This window comes from Sylvia atricapilla, chromosome 10 (assembly GCF_009819655.1).
Source record: "Sylvia atricapilla isolate bSylAtr1 chromosome 10, bSylAtr1.pri, whole genome shotgun sequence".
In the NCBI taxonomy this organism is placed as follows: domain Eukaryota; kingdom Metazoa; phylum Chordata; class Aves; order Passeriformes; family Sylviidae; genus Sylvia; species Sylvia atricapilla.
Window position 1 is genome coordinate 4,280,659 of NC_089149.1, and position 18,006 is coordinate 4,298,664.

The following is an 18,006-nucleotide window of genomic DNA, read 5'->3' on the forward strand; positions in this document are numbered from 1 at the left end:
GCCATGAAGATGATCCTTTGTAAAGACAGTCGGAATTGGGGTTGTTCAGCCTGAAGAAGAGAATGTTCCAGGGAGACCTTGTTGCAGTATTTCCATATAGAGAGGAGGATTATGTGTAAGATAGAGACTTTTTACCAGTGACTATTTTCACTGTAGTGACCGGACAAGGGCCAATAGTTTCAAACTGAAAAGAGGTTTGGAAAAACTGTGCTCAGAAAAACTGAACCCTTTGGAAGTGTTCCAGGCCAGGGTGGATGGGATTTAGAGCAATGTGATCTCGTGAAAGATGTCTGTGCCAATGGGAGGGATTTGGAATAGATGATCTTTAAAGAGGTTTTCCAATCCAAAGTATTCTAAACTATGGCATAGCCCTCTTGCTGTCAACCAGCCATTCCCTGCACTGCCTCAGGAGAGGTCAGTGGCCATGGAAGCCTGACCTTGGGGTCCAGAGCAAAACGAGGCCAAAGGACTGTTTTTATTAAATCCATCCTAGTCGGATGTCATAATACTCCGAGCTCTTTCAACAAATTCAGGAGGAGCTTTCCTGTGGAGCTGCTGGCAGATGAGCCCCAGCTCTGCAGGTTGCCCTGCAGATCACCTACAAACACAACAAAACCAGGAAAATGCGGGGGTTCAGTGGCAGCACCTGCCTCAGCCATCACAACCGCAGGCTGCTGTGTGCTGTCCTACATTTTTTGCCCTGAGACTCTGACTTTGTCATCTGTGCTCTAATGGCGTAGCTACAGAAGTCACTTTCAACATCACATTTTTAAATGTTTCACCATGAGGTGTTTTGTTTTATTTTATCTGTGTTAATTTTTATGATTTGCTTGCCTGTGGTCACACTCCTGGTTACACAGATCCCACTCCAAATTGTACAGCCCAGGAGTTAATTTTGGCTCTCATTTGCATGAGGCCACTCCATAAGGCCCCAGCATCATCTCCCTCCTTTACTTGGGCTTTCCCTGGCCTCTGCCTCACCCAGCCTGCTCCGGAGATGATACACTTTATCCTGCCCCCTTTACTGCTGTCTCAATTGATAAGCAGAATCTGGGGCATCCTGTGAAGTGTTCCAACATGAGCAGTGTGTGTTTGTTTACCTGCAAATGTGCGACAAGTTGCACATGCTCTAGGGCTTTTTATCTTCTAATAAAACACTTTATGAGAAAACGACCAACTGTTCTGAGCCCAAACTGTAGCAGCCTGGGGCTAAGCACTACTGATGATTTTTTTTTTCTCAAGTATCAGTTGATAAATTTGGCTGATTTTCCACAATTAACGAATTTACTTGAGAGATCTTCTGGTCTAAATCAAGTCTTTTTTACTGAAGTACAGCTGTAGATTATATTTATTTTTTCAGACACAAAACAAATAATGCAATACAGCCTTTACTTGAGATTCAATAAAAAACATTGGAAATCCAATCCATCAGTTATTGCCTGCAGGCATTGTTCCTTTGTCTGGATCAACATTAATTTTCTAAAGTGTGTTTCTTGATAGCATTATTGTGATTATCCCACTTTTCTATACAAGAACAGCAGTTTGATTCAAAGCCTATTTGTAAATAAAATACCACAGCCTTTCACATTTAAGGGTGGTATTTTTTCAGTGTTGCACAGCTGGATCACACACCTTTTCTCTCAAGTAGGCTCAGGATGTTATCAAGCCTTGCTTCTCCTACCTGTGTCTTAAAGAAGTGAAGAGGGACTAGAAAACTTGTAGAAGATTTAAACTTAGTGAGTTGTGTCTGTTCTCAGTTATGTTCTGAAGAGGTGTCTGATGCTCTAAAGTGCCTCATCAAAGCCCAGCCTTGAGAATACTCATTTCAGCCAGTGCTGGGGTAAACATCCCACCTTGTTTCCAGAAATGTCCCACCTTGTTTCCAGCTGGCCCACTGGAAGTCAGGAGATGGTGTTTACACTCCTGGGCCGTGAGGTCAGGTCACACGATTAGAAATACCAGGGCATGAGCAGAGTGGTGTAAACAGCCCTGTTCCAACCTGAGCAGTGTCTCTGTTCCAGCTGCTGAGCTGACTTTCCTGGGATCCATCGTGTCCTGACTGTTGGGGCGAGGGTTAACGCTGGCTTTCGGGAGCAGCCTTGAACAGGAGGATGTGAGAGAAGCTGTGGGTCAGTGATCCCGCTCCGCAGGACGGTGCCACGCTCAGCAGCCCCTCAGAGCTCCACGGTACAGCGTGTCTGTGTGGCCGGAATGGGGTCAGGGACCGTCTGTAGTGACCTTGCCATAGGCACCCACTCTGCTCCCGGCGCTGCTTTATTCCTGCCGTTCACCGTCTGCTTCCTGTGCCGAGCCCAAGTCCGAACACCCCCAGGGAATCCCCTTGGGCACTCACTGGGGTCAGAGGCAAGCGGTGACAGTGCAGTGACACTGTAAAGCTAGCAGGAACCACCGTAATTGTAACTTCCCCACAGCGGAGAAGGAAAGCACAAAGTAACTCCAGCTGTTCCCTCCTCCTGAGGCTGCACCAGCGCTGGAGCAGTGACATCCCACCCCCGACCTGCGGGGACCTGATGCTTTTCGAGCCACAGAGCCGCTCTCTCTCCTGGACAGAGTGCAGGGAGGCACAGCGCAGGACACTACTCAAGCCTCGGCTCTGCAGCTGTATCTGCAGCCTGTAACATTTAAGGACTGCTGATCTGCAGCCAGGATTTATTGCCCCAGTGCTGGGGAGGAGATTCCTTCCCTTTGAGCACAACTACTCAAGCTGTGCCTCTGGGTAAAATTTACCAGTATTGTTTCAGGATTTAGTGAAACACTTGTGCACACTCCATTACCTTAAATTTAATCTGATGCTTACACATTCTGCTGGATCCAGATATGCTTTCTTCTACTTTGAAATTCCTCAGCTCCCATAGATTTTGGGTGAAAGATGAGGACATTGAACACCTCAGAAAATTCATCCTACCTCAAAGACTTTGTCCCTGCATATGTAGTACTTGCGTTAGCTTCGTTATCAGTCGTTTGACTCCAGAGATAGAGAGTAGCGCTTCTCAGTGATGGAAAACAAGTTGAAGTGAGGCAGAAAAACCTGTGATAAATTAGTGTGGAGAGCGTTAATGGGGCCAAATGTCCTGAGTTTATTGAATTAGGGAAGTCAAACTAATTTTAAAATTAAGCCTAGAGAGTGGGAGACTAGATACCGTTGGCACAACAGAAAAGTCTTAATGGCTGTTGTCTCAGCACATTAGGAAAACACTGTCAAAGCTCTTGCTGACAAGATGCTTTCTTAGGGATTATTAATTATATTGCATTATTAGCCAGGCATGGTATGAGAACATATTTAGCACGTTACTAAAATGCAACGACCATTTAGCTAATAAGTTTAACTCGGTCTTTTAAATTTTCTTAATGATTACCAACTTAGTAAAACTGTAGTGGTGAGAGAGAAAAATAATGATTCAACAAGCTGTGTCTCAGGAGCAAATTTTAACTTGCATGTAGCAAGAACAGATAAAGTGTACAGTCCTAATTATCAGCCTGATGGGACAAGACAAAAGTAAACATAGTGTCAGATTTAACCAACTCTAATGAACCCATCCTGCACTGGCATATGGTTAAAAGTTCTCTCGTGGTAGTAAAGCCCAGCTTGATCCTTCACTGCAGCCATGGGGAGGATGAAGGGCCAGCAATGCCTTACCCTGCTCATCCTGTCCCAGGCTGGAAGAAGAAAACTCCCTTCCACATGGCAGCTGCTGCAAGGAAACACAGCCTGACATTCCATTTTCCTCTGAACCCCCAGGCAGCTCTTCCAGAAGTTTGGTGCTTTAGCTGTGGGCAGTGTTAATGCTGTGGGCTTCTTTACACTGATTTACGTGCTGCACTACGGTAACTGGACTGGGCTTTCTATTATCATTCACCAGTGACACAGGAAAACAAGACTGACTGCTCAGTGTTGATCAATAAAACCCCTCACTGCTGAGCTGCTGGCAGAGTCACTGATGCCCTCCAGACAGCAAGACAAAACTTAGCAAAAGTTTAGGACATAATTTCCTATCCCCTGTATGGTCATAGAGAACCCGGCCTGGCTGGGCCATCAGAGCATCTGCAAATCTGTTTTGGACTTCACTTCTCCAAATTGCTCCTCCTGCCTCTCGTGCCTAGAGAGGCTCCAGCAGCATGCAAGCAGAGGTGCTTCACAGTCGTGTGAAGCAGGCAGTGAGGACAGCTGGGGCCAGACACTGGCACCCCTCCAGTCAAGGTTCATCCCTGGCCAGAGCCAGCTGCCACCAACTCCAGGGCTGCCTCCAACCCCAAGTCTCACCTCTGAACCACCTGTTTCAAAGGGATGTAGCTGAGGGCTTGCACAACTCTTACCACCTGTGGAGCAAATGTGTCCTACTAGGAAAATAGCTCCCTTCTGGAACTGGATGTATGTCATGATGTACAGAGGGGGGAAAACAGCAGCACAAGCCATCACATGCCATAGATGTTGTTCATCTTTTATCTAACAGATCTAGATAACAATGCTGATAGCAAGAATTCTCCTTTTTGTACATTCAGATAATCCATTGTATTTAACTTACAGTAAACACTGTGGAGAGCTCCTGAGCCTGCTATGGCCATTGGTCTCACCTGGGGGGACCTGTGTGCAGCACACAGATGGACAGCTCAACACAGACCTGTGCCTCAGCTCTGCTGCTCTCTTCTCAGCTCCAGCATGGTCTCTGGTTCCAGCAGCCCTGTACACCCTGTGTCATACCTGGGTCACCCATCACTGCAGCACATGACAGCACTGACCCAGTTCTCCTCTAGTTAAATTCCAGCAGTCACTCCAGAAAAGCCTTTGGTGCAATCTTCCTGCTTCAGTGCACACACCAGGGCCAGGCATTTCTGCCAGTGGACCTTGTGGCTGCACTTCCCATCAATTGGAAGTGACCAGAAATTGCTGTAGGGTCTTAATATCAAGAGAGTAAAGTCTACAAAGGAAAAAAAAGTTCAGGCATGTGGAAAGGAGCATGAACCTCCCCTAAAACCAAACCCATAGCAGCAGTGCAATCCTCCTCAGCTTGGCTATTTTGTGCTTTTCATTATGCTGGATCCTTTGTTACATTTTGGCCACTGCTTCACCAGCAGCCCTGGGGAGCACATGGTGACCAAGCAATGCCACTGTTTAATCTCTAAATAAATAATGGATTTCTACCCTGAGAAAGTTGCTAAAAAGTAACCTGGTATCACAGCAAGGAACATGCAAATCTTGAAAGTCAAGAAGAGAGCAGGCTTTTACAAGGCTTTTACAATGGTTCTAACACATGCCCCCAAAAAAGGAAGAAAAATCCTTGGAGTTTGATTCTGCCACATAAAAATGTCTCATAGAGAAGCAAAAGGAACACAAACAAGGCTATGGAAGCAGCACAATCTCTGCTTGCACACTATCTTGGCTGAAGCACACCCAGCCAGCAAAATGCTAAGTGATGCAAAATGGGAGTTAGGTAAGTGGCACCTTCCAGTTAACCTTCCAATACCCATTTCTTCTTTGGGTCATCATTAATTGTTGCTCTGTGAGCCCTTGGCTGGACCTGGAGCCTGTGGGTCTTGAGCACTGCATGAAAGGAAGGGAAGGAAGGTGCAGATGGGGAAGGAGGTGCTCTGGCAATGGTCACACCATGGAAGGGGTGGCAGCAGGGCTCGAGTCTCCTCCCATGGAGACCAGGAGTGCCCAGGCCTTTTGTGTGGTCAGTGTCATGCTGTGCCTTGTGCTGCTGCAGCAGTGAGAAGGGAGAGAGGAGAGGCTTCCTGGGAGGAAAGAGAGAGCTAAATAGTCTGTCTGAAATGTAGGGAAAATGCCCATCAGCCCAGCCACAGTTTCTAAGATTGTCCAAAAAAATATTGCAACTGAGAAATCCTTATGAGATCAGACAGCATTTCCATAATGCACAGATAGCAAAGCAAGGGAGGTACATCCCAACCAGGTCAGGTGGGATCCACTGTCTTCCTCTACAGAAGCAGGGGTAAAGGGGGTGTTCGCTCCACCTGTTTTCCTCTAGCACCTGGGGTGATCAATGCTATGTGCTGGTGGTGGCACAAATGCATGAGCAGTTTGATTTTAAAGGCACCAGGTCACTCAGCAGAATGAAGCAGAGAGGTGGGGATAAAAAAGTGAAAACACGAGGCTACAGCATCAGCCAGCCCCTTTTTCCTTCATTTCAGCTAAAGGACAGCCCTGCTCAATGCTGTCTGGTAAGATCACTGTCCTGCTGGACTCTTCCAGCAGGGCATTGAGATAGACATGTACCATACTCCTCTTGTCCTCTCCCTGGCTGTTCCTGCAGCCCAGTTGTCCCAAGTGTCTCAGAGTATAATGCCAGGTTAGCACCTGCGGCTGGGAGGTGTGAGGAGGTCCTCCTGGTCTTCCATCTGCAAGGTTTTTGTGAAATGAGACTTTTGCCCAACATTTTTCCCGTGGTGCCTGAAGGAGGTGCATGCCCAGTCCCTCCTTTCTGGGTGCATGGGATGTCTATGCCTCCTCGCTGTGTCGCAGGTCTTGCAGCTCAGTCATGGCTTTGGCCGAGAGCTTCTTGCGGCGGAACACAGCTGCAATCTCCTCAAAGGACTTTCCTTTTGTCTCCGGGACTTTGGAATACGCAAACAGGAAGAAGATGAGGAGCAGACTCGCGAAGATCGCAAACACGTATGGTCCACACAGATCCTGCAGTGGGAAGGTGGGAACAGGGGAGACCACCATCAGCACCACAGGGATGGCTTCCCCTTCCTACCCTGGCTGGCTGAGGTGCCCAGATTTAGGGGATGGAGATCTGGGAGGCACATTCACATCCTGCTGGGCTGCTTTGGGAGCCCAGCAGTGGGATTGTGCCAGCCATTTATTTGTGTGGTTGAAGGATTTCTTACCGCTATGTACTGGAAACACATTCCCACGATGAAGTTGCAGGCCCAGTTGCAGAAGCCGGCGACGGCGATGGCGGCAGGGCGCGGGCCCTGGCTGAACAGCTCGGCTACGATAAACCAGGGGATGGGCCCAGGCCCCACTTCAAAGAAGATGACGAAGAGGAAGATTGCGACCATGCTGACATAGCTCATCCAGGCAAACTGGCTCTGCAAGAGGTTGATGTCATAGTCCCAAAGCAACTCTCATTAATTATCACTAATTACTTTATTTGGGCTTCTTTTTCAGAAATTTCTTTCTATTAAGACCAAGTGAGACTGGACATGAATAATTAAGGTTTTAAACTTTTGTGCCAGGTGCTGGCTGGGCATGTGGTGCCAGCATTGCTGCCTGGAGGAGTTCACAGCCATCAGCTCAATTGTTACTTTGAGCCCTGTCCTCGCCTGCAGCTCAGCAAAATGGGGCAGAATGGCACCCTTTAATAACCAAGGTGTTCAGCAAAGGAGGCCACCCCCTATCTGCTTTATCGTGTTGACAGGGGCTTGCACCAGTGCTTTGGACTGACTTTGATGGGACCTTCTCTTGTTTTTAAACCAGGGAGAAAAAATGGGGAGAAATCCTTACCAGAAGCACAAGCCCAACTGTCATGACCACGGCACTGATTAACATGCCCATCAAACCTGCCAGGAAGAGGGACCTCCTGCCAGCCTTCTCCACCAGAAAGACCTGTGGAAACACGTGCAGGAGCTCAGTGTCCAGCATCACCACTCTCAGGATCAGATCCATTAGCAATAACCCAGTCTGTTACCACTGCCACACTGCTCTTTTGCTCTTTTACCTCTAGTGGTAGAGATTTATGTGCTGGTTTCCAGGTGTCAGAAACTGGTGGCTGCTGAGGAACCAGACTGATCAGTCACTCTGCCAAGGGCAAGACAAAGGCACACAAACTCAGAGCCCATCCATTTCCAGGCTCTCAGGGCTTCCCACCACTCCTACATATGAATTGCTGACTGTGGACTTTCTCTCTCTCTCCCTTTACTTTTTTTCTTCCAGGAACTAAAAAACTTACTAGGTCTGCATTAATTTGAAACCGGGCTTCAAAATGTAGCATGATTCAGGCCACATTACGGGACATTGCACCTTGCCTGTCCTAGGGCAGGGATAGATGTGTAGCAGCTGCAGTCAGGACTTTTCCTCCAATCATGCCCAGACTCCTTTTGCTTCCCTGGTAGTCACAAAGCTTAGTTTGCTCCTTTTCAGCTCCTCTTGGTGGACTCCAGTCATGTCACCCAGCTTTTGACAGATACCTAAGTCTGTACCAAACACCTCACCCAGCAGGGAGCTGTAAGTCCCTCCAGAGGACAGTGCAGCTGACCTGGCCTAACTGTGCAGCAGACTCTGAGGCTGCCAGCTCCTTCTCCTCTGCTTGAAAGGACACCTCTGGCCAGCAGCTCCACCTCTCCTGCCATTACACCCAGGATTTACACTTCCCAGAGACTGTCTCTTTTGCTGGAGGCAGTTCATGTGCTGACACGTGAAGTTGCAGAGGATGAGTCTCTGCTCCCTTCTCCCCTTACCAAGGTCCATTCAGCTGTCAGTGCTTCTGCCTTTTGATCGGGGTCTGTCATTTATTGACAAAAGCAGGTAATTTTTAAGAGCTAGTGGACAAAAGAAGCAAAGAGCAATTGCACAAGGCTGCACAAGTATCACGGCCCTGGAGTGGGGATTGAACAGGAGGACACCCTTCATGCTGAAGAAGGGCTTCTTCCAAAAAGACTTCTTCTTGCACACCTCTGTGCCTCATTTCACAATAAACATCACATTTTCTCCTCTGTATGGGGCCCATGATGGACTTTCTCTGAGGCAAGTTTACTCCAAGACCTCCTCTCTCACACATACTGGAGTAGGAATGGTTAGGGTTGGAAGGGACCTCAAAGATCATCCAAATTTCAACCCCCTGTCATAGGCAGAGAAACCTTCCACAAGACCAAGCCTGGCCTTGGACACTTCAGGGGTAGGGCATCCACAACCTCTCTAAGAAACCTGTGCCAGTGCCTCACCACTCTCACAAGAATCTATTTCTAGTGTCTAATTTCTTTCTGATATCTAATCAAAACCTCCTCTCTGTCAGTTTAAAATGATTCCTCCTTGTCCTAAATCTCTTGGAGCTGTGTATTTCTGCCTTGCAGCCAGTCTTGCATCATGCTGGTGAAAGTCCTTTACTCCCTAAATCTCTGGAGAGATATGAGGGAAATAGGCTTGGCATTTCCTGATCTTGTATTAATGGCCACATTATAAAACTAATTGCCAGCTGATATGAACTGTGTCAATCCTCTCAAGAGAGAGACAAATGAAGGGAGGTCTGTGGAAATGGAAACATCCTTTTATTGCTGCAGAGCCCTGTGTATATAGGATGAGGATAGGTGCTGGATTACTTTTATTACTCTGGAATAGCCTTTGGATATCACTCGTGCAGGTGCTATGTACATACAGAAAACAGTTTGAAAGATAACAGGTAAGAGCAGACTGGGAGCTGGTGACATCCCCATACCCTGCCTGCTCCCTGGGGCAATAGGACCTGCAGAATTGCAGTCTCAGGGGCAACTTTTATTTTAGGGGGAAATGCAGAGTTTTCAGAGCTTCCCTGAACACAATGGTGCAGTTCCACTCACCAGGCATTTAGCAGTGCTGATCAATAGCAACACGCTCTGTGTCAAGGCTTGTATTTTCAGATTAAACTTGCCCAGGGAATGATTTTTCCCTGTAGGGTGTTCAGGGTCAGTCCTGCAACACTGCAAATCCCAGCCCCAGGATAAAATCATGTTTCAAAACCACGCTGTACCTTGTGTGTCTCTGTAGCCCAGGGAGCAGAAGTATTTACTTACAGAGATAACAGTGAAGACCGTGTTCACCACTCCAACACCGATGGTTGCATAAACTGGTTGGTCAACCCCAGCTCTCTCGAAAATGTTTGTGGAGTAGTAAAAGATCTATCAGAATACATGAGAATGAAGGATTAGGCAACAGGGCTGGTGAAACTTTTTGTTCTCACGAGGGAAGAGTTGCACTTGCATGGCTGAGATGTGGCGTAATTTAATTATGATTAATTTTTCAACTTTTAATGGCTTGTTATGATAATTAAAGCTGAAAATCTCTTAGGAGCCTGAGGGAGTTAAAAATCCTGTTGAAATTCCCCTCTTGAGCTACTGCATTTGCACATTAAATCTGTTTTCTTTTATGTAATCTATGTTTAATCTTAAAATCCAGATCACCAGCACTGAGCACTCAAGACAAATATCTTAGTATGACCGAGTTTTAGATTCATTTTAAAATATTCTCATTGCAATTTTTCCCATTTCTTTCTTCTCTCCAAGAATAAGGTGATCTCTTTCTGGTGAAAGTTAAGGGCAGGGGGTAAAGTGTGGCTGGTGGATGGGGTGGGCATGGAGCCAGGCAGGCTGGGCATCGCTGTATGCTCCTTAATGCTTCTGGGTGTCATATGGTGATTTCTGGTATTCCAGGAGGTCATGCAAAAGTTGTTTAGCTAAAAATGGCTAGAAAATAGTGATTCTGGGGTGAGCATGATGTCATTAAAGAGAGCAAACTGCTGACAAACTTGGGTAGTGGGAGGGTCATGGGAGAGCTCAGCATGCGCCTGCTGTGCCAGCTGGTTTTGTGCTGGACTCTCTCCCACTCTTCTCCCCTCCTGCCCTCCCACAGCCAGCTTGGCAGGGACCCAGGAGCCCACTGCAGCCGTGGGAAAGCCTTCATGGCTTGGATGGAGCCAGAGCTGCCTTTTCATGCTCAGCATGGATCTCTGGAGAAACAAACATTTTGGGGAGACTCACCGCGTTGATTCCCGAGAACTGCTGGGATATTTGCACCATCAGCGCCACAATGACAGCCTGCCTGTACTTGGAAGAGGTGAAAAGCTGTCTTATGGAGACTTTCTTTTCACTAGCAGCTTCTTGCTTTTCCTTTTCCATCTCTTCAATCTCTTTCATTGGATCATAGTTTCCTCTAAGCCTTCTCAAATCTTAAGGAAAAAAAAAAGATTGACATTTTATTTTCAGAGGTAGATAAGTTGTATATGTAAGGACAAGAATCTCTAGGCAAAACTCAAGGTAAGCCAACCACATGGACAGCTGTGTCCTCTTGCTCTGAGGGTTCCTATGGCATATCCAAGGATCCAGGGTGCATCAGCTTGATCAGGGGCAGCAGCACATCAGCACTGCAACAGCCCTGAGACATCACTCTCAAGCCTCAACCCTCAGCAGTGCTGCTTAGTCTCATGCAAACATCTCAATAATTTTTGATCCAGAGCTAATTTGTATCTCAGAAGCTCAGAACGTGAGATGGAGCAACCACAGTCATGTGTGAGTCCTCAGCCAGACTTTTCCTTCTCTGTTTTATATTATGTACTATAAAAACAAAAAGCCCAGAATGCCTTTCTTACTTTTTTTAGCTTCTTCTACCTTCCCCAGTTTGATGTAAAGGTATCGGGGGCTCTCAGGGCACAGTAGGAGCAGGAAGAACTGCAGCAGGGCAGCCACACCAGACAGACCAAGGAGCAGGGGCCACATCTCATCATTGCCCAGAAGAAAGTCTAATCCAAGGACCTGGAATAATTGAGGCATATTTGAATAGATCATTTTGCACCCTAAGAAGAAAAAGCAGTTGACCACTATGGTGTTTTAAAGTGACAAGCTGGAGGAAAACTAGAAGCAAATACCAACTCTTTTTCTGGATATGTTTGTTTTCTGTACATTTATGTGCCCACCTGTTGTGTAGCTGGGACTTATGCCATGGTGGGCAATGCTGATGGGAGCTTTGGGCTTCCTGCTTCCCTGATGAAACCATTTTTGAGAACCTGATTATCAGGGGTCTCATGCTCAGGATCCACCCTGATGCCGAAAAAAATTCCTCAGGGAGAGGAGAAATTGTTTGCAGAAGTTTGTTTGTTTTGTTTTGTTTTGTTTTTTGAGAAGTTGTCTTTGTTAAGACACCTTAACAGGCAGGGATTTAACCCCATTAAAGCAGATTTTTTTCAGTTTTGGGATGGAATGGTGAACAGTAGCCCAGTGTATCACTGTAGTCTTCCTGTTCTCTGAAACACCCTCTCTGGATGTGTGTGTTCTGCTGCTTACCTGGCTGAAGAGGATACCCGTGACGATTGCGAGCTGGTGCAGCGTCCCCAGCGCTCCTCGAAGGGCCGTGGGAGAGACCTCGCTGACATACATGGGCACCAGGCCAGAGGAGAGCCCTGCACCGAGCACACGTGGGTGTCACCTCTTCTAGACACAGCTCAACGACCAGCAGAAACCACTTCCGAAATGGGAAAGGAGGATGGAGCCTGTGTGCTGCACCCCACACCCCACCAAGCCCCTCACACGTGGCTGGGAACCACCTGCACCTTGGAAAGGTGCTGGGATGTCCCTGCATTCAGAGCCCCAAACTGGGACAGCTTTTTACTTGAACACACGCATCAGAGCACAGAGCAGCAATTGTCTGCTGAGAGAAGTTCTTAAAACTTGCCTTGAAACCTCAGTGTGGAGTATTGTATTTGCATACCAGTAACAGTATAAAGAGCTGTTATTTCTAAGTTAATTCTAATGTAACTCCCAGTTATTTGCTGGCTATATGCTCTCTGTGCACCGTGGTCCTGTGCTCTGTCTAGGGAACCTGTTAGCCAGCCTGGCTAATAATGTGCTCTTACACCAACCACCAACAAGACCCATCCTTGAGATACAGAGGGACCTGCTCCTTTCTAGGATATGTAAAATGAACATATGATAGAGCCAACCTAAATACTTCTGGGAAAGATCCTGGATCAAGAAGGACAGATATAGGGAGATAGGGAAATTTCCAACTGTGAAACCCCTTCTCAACTAAAAGAAGGATTAAAAATTATGAGAAACTCTGAACTGCAGCCCTGGAGCACTCTACCAAGGAGCTGCTTTCAGGGGCTGACCCAGCCTGGACTCACCGCAATACAGCCCTGTGACCGCTCTCCCGGAGATGATGAGGATGTGGGATGGCCCAAATTTCGCCAGCCCCATGAGGAGGTTCCCAGCAATGGAGAGGATGTTCACCACCAGCATGGCTTTCACCCTGCAAGGCAGCAGCAGCACAGCTCCTCTGGCACCCCGCTCAGCCAAAGCAGCCATTGCAATACACTAGAGGAACTATGAAGTCACCTAATCAGTATTACAGGGGAAAAACAATGATAGCAGGCACTGCAAAATCATTGTGCCAGGGTACAATCAGAGTAGTTAAAATAATATTATAAATTATACTTTACATCCTGTGCAAACACCATGCAAATGTCCTCCTCTTCCTTTTGCCATGGAAAGAAAAGGGGGGATTCAGAACTTAATCAAGGCTGCTCATCAGCTGCTGTCTGAAATGCCCAAGTTGCAATAAAATGTCCGATTTGTAACTGGGGATTTTAAAAAGCCCAACATCTGTGATGGTTGAAACAGTATTTTGGAAGTTGGGAGGGTTGTTTTTCCTTTTTTTCCTAAATCGCTGAAAATAACACGAACTGTATTTCTAGAGTGAGGAAACAGTGCTATGGGAAAATCAATCAGAAGGGTTGGGGTTTTGCACAGAGTCACAGCACACACGAGCCTCTCACCTCCCGAGCCGGTCGCCGATCCAGCCCACGGTGAAGGAGGAGACCACGCCACCGATGGCGAACACGGACACGGACAGGGACCAGTACATGGTGAGGATGTGTGAGGAGGTAGCAAGGTCCTCACGGATGTCATTTGGGGTTGGCAGTGTGCCCTCTGTGCCAGCCTGGAGGCATGTGCCACCCTCCCGAGAGGCATTGGTGGCGTATCTGTGCGGGGGTACAATGCCCAGCACATGCGCATAGTGCGCTTCTATCACCTGTGACAGGTAAAGGAAAACGTTGTCAGCTCAGATCTATAACCACCCCAACCCCTGTTCTGGATGTTATTCTGCCTCAGGAAAAGATATGCTTTGCAGGCTCTGCAGGGGTGAAATCTTGGGGTCCCTCTGGCTCCACAACACCCACACCCCAGCAGGGAAGGGCCACGAGGCACAAAGCATGCCCTGTCGTGGGGACTTTGTTCTGTGGGAGAAACTGCCTGGAAAGGAACAGAGCCTTCCTGAGGGCTTCTGCAAGGGACAAACTGGCCCTGGCTGTCCTGAAGCCGTAGTTCCTTGGGCATGCACAATCAGCTTACCTTCTGGGGGGCGTTGATGACTCCCAGGCTGTAGCCATACTGGAAGAAGCCCAACACCGCAGTGAAGACGGAGAGGACCAATGTTCCTGTGAGGTGCTGGGGCAGGAAGCAAAGAACAACCTCATCATACTGTCCTAGCAGTGCCCAAAACTGGGGGAGGGCTGCATCCCACCCCTATCCCCAGGGAACCCTGCTGCCCAGCTGGCTGGGACAGTGGCATCCAGGAATGCTGCTGGAGCAGCACAGGTGCTTGGTTCGCTCCAAAGGAGAAGGAAAGCCTCTGGGGACAGGCAAGATCAGGCCCCCAGGGCAGAGTGGTGTTGCCCCACAATGACAGTCCAGCTCTCCCTGCTGCACTGCCCCTCTTGGCCCTGGAGTTTGCAGTAGCCAAAGCTCTGCCCAGTACAGCAGTGCAAGAAGCAGCAGCAGCAGCAGTGTTGTTCTCCATCCCTGGAGGATGTTTTTCCCACAAAAACTGGGAAAAAAAAAACCCCAAAAGGGTGCTTTTCAGCAGTGCTGTTTAAAACATTTTTTCCCTCCCATCACAGTTGAAGTTATCCAATGAGCCAACAGAGCTCTTAAAAATAAAAAAATAGCTCCTGTGGCCCTTTTCCCTTTGCCCCTGTGCCAAATTAATTAGTGGAGGAGATTTTTTTTTAATTTGTTTTGGTAAGGGATTGCTCAGTGGTGGGGTCCTGCAGAAATTCTAGCCATTTCACTAGGAAGTCTAGAGCAAAAATACCAGCGAGCCATGATTACCTTCTCTGTCTGCATTTTCCTCTTCTCATCCACTCTGCAGCTCCTCCACCCTCCTTCTGGGAAGTCACTGTCCTGCAGTGCAAGGCTGCAGAGCAAGGTGAGGGCTTGGGCAGGGAAGGAAGGACAGCAGAGCTGGGATGGAGGCAGGAAAACGGGCTGGTGCTTGGAGAGATGGGACTATATCAACTCTGGAGTTAATGAGAAACCCAAGTCTTCCACGCATTATTTGGCCACCGCTCAGCTCAAAGCAGCCACCACCAATCCCCGTGTTTGGGACACACACCAAACAATGGGAGACCTGCAAAGACATGGAGTAGATCTGGAAAATTCAAATGAACCAGCTGCAGGGCTGGTTTGGGGCTGTCTCTCAGCTGAACAGTTGGAAATGTGACGTGCCAGGGGCTTGAGCCTGGAGATGCTCAACACCTTCCTCAGCTCCTGTGCTAGGTGGGCATGTCACATCACAGTCCTCTTGCTGAATCGGGGAGAAGAAACCTCTCCAGCACATGTAGCAAAGCAGCAAGAAAATGACCAAGTGTTTTATTTAAATAGCACTTAGCACCTGCTGTAAAATATATTCATGTGTGTATATCCCATACAGAGCCACATATAAACACAGATGTATACAGGTCTCTCTGTGTATCCATACACAGACACCTGCATATACAGAGTCCCCTTGGCAGGCAGCTCTAATGCCAGTACACACCTATGAGAGGAGACAGCTGTGTGTGTATATGGACATAAAACATAACAAAATTACCCAGAATATTACAGTAAAAGAGGCTTTCATTAAAAATCCTACAGTGGTGTGAACAGTGAACCTTTCAGCATCACCAGCTGATGGTTGCACAAATGTGGGTTCTGGGAAATACTGCCAATGCTACTGATGCTGCCAAATATTTTTGCCTTGTCTCCCTCGGCTTTCATGAACTTTGCACATCTGCACAAGCTGGTCTGAGCTGGTCTATCTCTGGCTTGGGCTTTGCTGTCCTTGACATGGTCAGAGAGAGGAGCTGCAGGGCCGGGGGGGACAGTGGCATCCTTAGCGGCAGCAGACCGTGCCAAAGTCTGAGTCAGCTGGGAAGGTGATTAATGCTGATTAAAGTCATTATCTTCCAGATCAGCCCCTGATGGGTCCGGCAGCCAAGTTACAGCACTCATTGGATGATGCTCTCAGTCAGCCAGGCTTCACATGGGCACAAAATGTACTTTCTACAGAGGAAGAGCAAGAGAAAAAACAACAAAGATGAGTGTAAGACCACTAATCTTTGCACTGGTCTCCAGTAAAGTAAAACTTTAACTGGAGGAGGAAAGTTCATTACATTAAGCAGGATTTGATTCCAGCCACAGCACCTGCATTCCCCTCTTGGGCTCGTGTAGCTGTGACAGGAAGAGCCCCAAGGCTGAGCTCTTTAGTTTTCCCCAATATTTGTCCTTCCTGCTGAGATCTTTGCCAATGGTGTTTGTTTGCTCACTGTGTGTGGATACCCAGGCATTTACAAGCAGTTTCTTTGCACTGCAGTTAAATACCTTCACAATGGGACTGGCAGGATTTGACAATTACCAGGCTTCTAAGGCTCCAACCACAAAACAAATGAGAGTCCTGACCTAAGACCAAAACCTTCAGGCTCTGTTGAAGCCTTGCCAGGACAGATGTCCCTCTCTGGGATTCCCACATAGCCCTCTGGAATCCTCATCTGTTACAGGTGCCTGGCACAAAGAGGACGATGCTTTCCTTCCCTACTCTTCCCAGACTACTGGAACTGGAGGGATCAAAGGCCACCAACATACCACGAGCAGGGTTGGCCTTTCCAATCCCATCCTGCTCAATACTGCTTCGAGCAGAACCTTCCCATAACCCAGCTTTGTGGGGATGGGATGTGGAGCAGCTGGAGCAGTGCTGGGAGGCATGGGTGAACATCACCTCCTCAGGAGCAGCCCTTCGACTTCCATGAAAACTTGGGATGCCAAAGGCTGGAAGCCCCACAGCCACATGTATCCCTTGGCCAGGTCTGCTAGCAAAAGGCATGGAGTTATCCCGGGCTTTTCCCATCCTTCCCTGGCCCCCCTAACCCTCCCCGCCTGGGCTGCCTCACCTCTGCCCCCGGCTGGTGCCAGCTGGGCTGTGACACACTCCTCCACAGCTTGGCCCCAGGCAATTTGGCACTTTTTGAACTCTCAGTGGCACTAACAGACCCCAAACCCCGTGGTTCTCTGAACAGGGGGCTGGATGTGGATGTGGTGATTAGCAGCTTTAGGCTGGTCCTGAGGCTTATGGATGGGAAAGGTTGGTGTGTAAGTCTTCTCTCACTGCAATCACTTCCCACAGGGCCTCATTGTTAGCTTGGTAGAGAGAAGCACAATATTCCTACAGGATAGAAAACCAGGCCTGGCTTCAGCAGAATGAATGACCAGCCCATCAAATCATCTGACAGCCAGTTGTGATCACAGTCCAGAGGGTGCAAAGAGTAGCACAGCACAGCCCAAAGCAACACTGACCCATGCCATGGCTGGTGAGCCTGGCCAGGCAGTGTTCAGGGGATTGGCAAACAGAGCCTGCATTATTGCTAATGCTTTATTTAAATAATAAAGTGCAAGAATTGTGCATAATGTTAGGCAGAATTGCCATGCTTATTGCCTACTCTTATGTTGTGTGTAGTGTAATTGGTGCTGTTGATAATCTAACTATGTGTGCTAAAAGCAGTGGGCTAAAGTTTGTGGTGGGGCTCTGCTTTTGAACAGCTGAACATGCTTTTCACCTCAGTGGAAGGAATTCAAAAATTCCAGCGAGGCTGTGAGGCTATCCCCAGGTGCTGGGGCAATTTGCACATCCATTTTACTGCCTCTGGGTCATTTAGAGACAGCTTTGATGTTAAAAAAAAAAAAAAAAAAAAAAAAAGAAAGTATGCCACAAACCAAACCAAAACAGACAAAAAAAAAAAGGTAGATCTGGTCTTCAAGACTCTGGCTCTCTAAGAGCTGACTGATGTAGCACATCAGTGGCTGGCACAAACCCCAAATTATGTTCATTCATTTCTCCTCTCTAAGCACATCAGCTGGGGCAGGCTGCAGTGCTGGGGCCACATGTGAGACAGCAGCTCAGGCTGATAAAACACATTTAGGAGAGAGAATTTGGTGCATTTACAGCACTGCTGTAAAGATACCCGAGGT

General features: G+C 47.9%; 1 protein-coding gene across 1 annotated transcript; it reads right to left on the reverse strand.

Annotated features, from left to right (window-relative positions):
* Positions 1-1,330: 1,330 nt before the first annotated feature.
* On the reverse strand, positions 1,331-14,892 carry SLC2A2 (solute carrier family 2 member 2). Its single transcript, XM_066325734.1, has 11 exons — positions 14,836-14,892; positions 14,077-14,172; positions 13,500-13,756; positions 12,849-12,973; positions 12,010-12,125; positions 11,319-11,481; positions 10,711-10,898; positions 9,748-9,852; positions 7,487-7,588; positions 6,868-7,071; positions 1,331-6,667 (listed from the first exon to the last, which is right to left on the reverse strand). The coding sequence occupies exons 1-11, from the start codon at positions 14,848-14,850 to the stop codon at positions 6,476-6,478; spliced, it is 1,563 nt and encodes a 520-aa protein (XP_066181831.1). The 5' UTR covers positions 14,851-14,892; the 3' UTR covers positions 1,331-6,475.
* Between the last annotated feature and the right edge of the window lie 3,114 nt (positions 14,893-18,006).